The 4280-nt window shown below is 35.3% G+C and overlaps 1 protein-coding gene across 4 annotated transcripts; it reads right to left on the bottom strand.

Moving 5' to 3' along the window:
* Positions 1-398: 398 nt before the first annotated feature.
* LOC132546291 (uncharacterized) lies at positions 399-3953 on the bottom strand. Of its 4 annotated transcripts, none has more exons than XM_060210009.1 (4): positions 3933-3953; positions 2860-2947; positions 2651-2735; positions 399-1715 (listed from the first exon to the last, which is right to left on the bottom strand). In XM_060210009.1, exons 2-4 carry the CDS (start codon positions 2894-2896, stop codon positions 1208-1210), a joined length of 630 nt encoding a protein of 209 aa, XP_060065992.1. In that variant the 5' UTR covers positions 2897-2947; positions 3933-3953; the 3' UTR covers positions 399-1207. The 4 variants fall into 4 exon arrangements, with proteins under 4 accessions (XP_060065992.1, XP_060065991.1, XP_060065990.1 ...); XM_060210008.1 differs by lacking the exon at positions 3933-3953 and adding an exon at positions 3813-3848; XM_060210007.1 differs by lacking the exon at positions 3933-3953 and adding an exon at positions 3759-3839.
* Between the last annotated feature and the right edge of the window lie 327 nt (positions 3954-4280).

Below are 4280 nucleotides of genomic sequence, written 5' to 3'. Positions count from 1 at the left end.
TCAACGAACACTATCTGTTGTATAAAAGTCACTGTTTACACTAGTTGTTGTACAAATTTCTCTACCAACACCATCTGTAGTGTAAATATATTTACCTACACCAACTGTTGTATTAATGTCTCTACCAACACAAACTGTTGTATTAATGTTTATATCAACACCATCTGTTGTATAAATATCACAGTTAACACTAACTGTTGTTTAAATATCTATCCCAACAGCATCTGTTGTATAAATATCTATTCACACTAGCAGCTTTATAAATATCGACACTAGCTGTTGTATCAAATACAACTACCAACAATAAATGTTGCACAAATATTTGTTGTATTAGTGCTATTCTCAACGGCATATGTCGTGTCAATTTTACTTAATTAATAGAGAAAATAGGCGCGGAATGATTTCATTAGGGTATTTAATGACAATAACAATCTGACAATAAAATAAATAAAAACGAATATACATCTTCATGCAGACATGTAGCAGCGACGATCGACCCCAGTAGAAGTACAAATCACCTTCACATCACACGTAATGTGTATTGTTTTAGTAGTGTTCATGTTTTCTATTTGTATAAATTTACTCTCTCGCCTTCTTGTTACTAGTTAGTCAATTTAAGTCGATGTGGTGAAGCTGTGATGATGATAAATACATACAATATCCGTTTAATTCACTTTAAATAATGTAGTTGTGACACCATTATCAACATTGATTTACATTTAAACCCTGACTAGAACCCTATCGTGGACAGGGCATGTTCCATTACTCCATTCACACATGTATAATGACGGACATATTTATTTGCCTTTTGCAATTTCCTTGCAACAGCTCATGCGGGAAGGATAAATTCAAATTTTCTTATTTCCACACAAACAACCACATCATTAGGAAAAGTTCAGCTGGCTTTAAAATTGCAAATTCAGTAGACAACGTTCTTTTTTGCATCTTGAGCTAGATTGTCACGTAGCAACAGAACGACTAGGTAACAACTAATCTTGGAAGGTTAAAAATGCCTAAAGTGTTAATATAGAAAACGCATGAAACTTCAATATGATGAGAAGGTAAATAAAGTTCCTGTATATCATAAGTCTATTATCATATAGAAAAATGCATCGCGTATTACAATGAAATTGAAAATGTAAAACAAAAAAGTTTATATGCATGTTTAAACACCCACAAACCGGGAGCCATCGGTTGGATACATTAATCACACACGAGAGTTGACACTGATAGAAATCTCTAGAGAGCCTTTACTCCGGTGTTTCTCACTACTATTGTTTTCATGTTTGTTTATTATGACGTCATCAAATTGATCGTTGTTGTTTTCGTACCTGACACTTATATGTCTCTCCAGAGCTTTGTCACATTGTTCTTCGTAGCTAAGTCTGTTACCGTTCGTGTGTGAAATAGCATTTTCTTCATTTGGGTCAATAAACGGATCAGAAGCAGACGACACGTTATCCACTACGTCGGAAGCGTCCACCACACTGACACTAGGAGATGCGAAGTTTCCACGATAAACTCCAATGAATACGTTTTCGTAGTTCTGAACATTTTTTTGCTGATTCGAACGAGTAGAAGGACAGCTCCGTATTGGTTTCTTTGGTGCTGACTTCGATGAGTTCGAAACTGTGGATACGTCTTCGGTACTAATAGCTTGTTTCCTTTCTATGGTCACTCTGGGTTTCAGTTCTCTCTTATGTTTTTTATTGCATCTGAAATATAGTAATATCTCTATACACGAGCTGTTTATATTTCGACTATAGCAAATTGCCCATCCTCCAGCAGAGTGTTAATGATACTCATGATAGTACGCTAATTTTTCAATATCAAATTGCATCTTTACTCTTAAGGGTATATCGTACTTCTGTTTTATAAATATAAGGCAATGAACACTATTACATCATTATTTTGGTGCATTCCGAATCGTACAATGTTGCTTAAATAGTAGAAAAAATCCAGTATACAGCAACTCACAAGGCATGGTTCCTACTTTGATTCACATGCGGGCATTGGTTTGGATATCAACGTGTATGATACGAGCGCACTCGCAATTACATAAACAGGGAATGTTTTGAGTTATCCATGAAAGAATGTGTTTTCTTTTGTAATGGATTAAGTTTGTAAAACGAGTTTAAAGTAATTCATAATAGTTTTATAAGTATCATGGATCTGTTCACTCTTATGTGTTGGATCAAATATTCAATTACGCTAGAAATTCACCTTTCTTTTATTTTCATATCTTACGCTAGAAATTCACCTTTCTTTTATTTTCATATCTTACGAGATTTTTCGTTTATATCTGATTTTACTGATAGACGGGAATCAACGTTTGGGGTAGTGATGTCCAGGCTGGCGGGAATAAACGGAAATAACAGTTGAAGGAGGACATTGATTGGGTAATATTACATAAAAATGGGAATAGAACAGCGATAATTTTTTTAGGATAAATGGCAAGGTGACAAGTGACAACGAACTGATTAAAGCATTGGGGGCGTTTGTTTGAGAGTACAGACAATGCCGGGGTGGTGGTGTACGGCCGATTGATTAGGAGAGATGATAGCATGAAGGAAAGAAAATGGATGTAAAATATAGGAGAGGAAGAGCGTCGTTTGTGTGAGAGGAGATGGTGCTTTTGTTTAATAAATACCTTGGAAATGTGCAGCTGGCAACAACAACTATGATAACCAAGCTGAAAACTGCAACACCAAAAAGTGATCCCGATAACCCAGCACCTGAAAAAAATATATCATCATCAGCAGCAGCAACATCACCATTATCGTTATAATAAAACAACAACAACAACAACAATAAAACAACGAAGATTGGGTATATAATGAAACAAAGTTTGTACATTACCTGTGATGTTTGTTTCTGTTTCACTTCCAACATACATATTCTTTGTTTTAAATCCCGTGCACTCTAGTCTACCATAAAACTAGTCAATCTGTTAAGTAGACAAAATACCAAAACATCACCAATATGTCCATCAATTAAATATTGGGCTCGACATATCCCTGTAAAATGTACGTAAATTATCTGGAAATCCTTCCACTGTAATTCAGCGCTGTCACCACATTGTGTGTACAAGAAGGCTGAAAAATATATACATATATGTAACCACGTAGTATCCGGTGTGGGCAGTGTAAACATGCACTACATGTCAGTTCAGTTTCAAACTGTCACATTTCATATGTATAAACTAACAAAGTATAACTAACAAGGAATATTGATTACAATGAGTCCACGATGAAGAGTTAATGGGGGATCCTATCGGAATGACTCATGTCAATGCCACCTATGACGTTAACATCTTGTTACCACGACAACAGTATTATTTTAGAAAACAATAGTGTGTATGCTAGAATGGAACTGCAGCCTCACTTTCACTGAATATAAACATAAATAAAGAATCGTATAAATGCCGTATAGGATCGACTTCGGAACTTTATACACAACTGTAAAATAGCTAGCTACTGTGTCAGCTACAGTGCAAGTTTCGTTTTAAAATTTAGCAAATTTCCAGAAAGTTATTACGTAGTAACAGGACCGGCCGGTATAATTAATTGCTTCAATTAATAAACAATTATAATGATGTATATGTCCAGAAATTTAAAAAAAACATGCTAAGCATAGAAAGAAAACAAACGTAAAATAGACACCCGTAACAAGGAATTCGCCATAAAGCGATATGATAATAACACTTTGAAGATCCTGGAGCATTGACAGTATTTGACAAATAAATAGCATACAGTCACCTTCCAAATGTCACGATTGCGCATGCGTGTGATGTTAGATATATGCGTATATACCACTTGATCTAGTGTCACTGCACATGTGTAGCAATCCTTTTCTACAGCTTGATATACCAGGTGACAAATCATCGTGAAACAAGTTACTCAACTTACACAAAATGGAATACATATATTTACCAGTAACAACGTAGGCAGTTACGGTGATCTTGGTGATCTGAGGATGTAAACACGAGTATACAATGTGACAAAATCTCGTGAACTATGACTTCATTTCCTTTTGTAGAGTGCTTAGGATTTCCTATTCGTTACGTACCTAAACTTCCGTGTTCCGAGGCCGGGCAATGCGAATCTGAATATATCACGTTTCACAAGGTCCATTATTTAACTTATATTGAATCTGATATAACCAAGAAACAATACATTTTAAGACTGTAATATAGAGTTCTGATTATGAGTTAGGGTGTCACGACGGTAATGAAAAGGCTTGATACAGTAGTAAATTTCAGTCTATGACAAGAACAAAGA

The sequence above is a fragment of the Ylistrum balloti genome, unplaced genomic scaffold, assembly GCF_031769215.1.
Source record: "Ylistrum balloti isolate Yb309-2 unplaced genomic scaffold, AGI_CSIRO_Ybal_v1 Utg369882, whole genome shotgun sequence".
NCBI lineage: Eukaryota > Metazoa > Mollusca > Bivalvia > Pectinida > Pectinidae > Ylistrum > Ylistrum balloti.
This window is presented reverse-complemented; position numbering and strand designations above follow the sequence as displayed.

Excerpts from the sequence above, each read along its gene's own strand:
- LOC132546291 (XM_060210009.1), bottom strand. The coding sequence starts at position 2,896 with ATGTATGTTGGAAGTGAAACAGAAACAAACATCACAG. Across the intron at positions 2,736-2,859 it reads AACAGAAACAAACATCACAG|GTGCTGGGTTATCGGGATCA; the intron begins GTAATGTACAAA and ends TATTTTTTTCAG. Across the intron at positions 1,716-2,650 it reads GCCAGCTGCACATTTCCAAG|ATGCAATAAAAAACATAAGA; the intron begins GTATTTATTAAA and ends ACTATATTTCAG.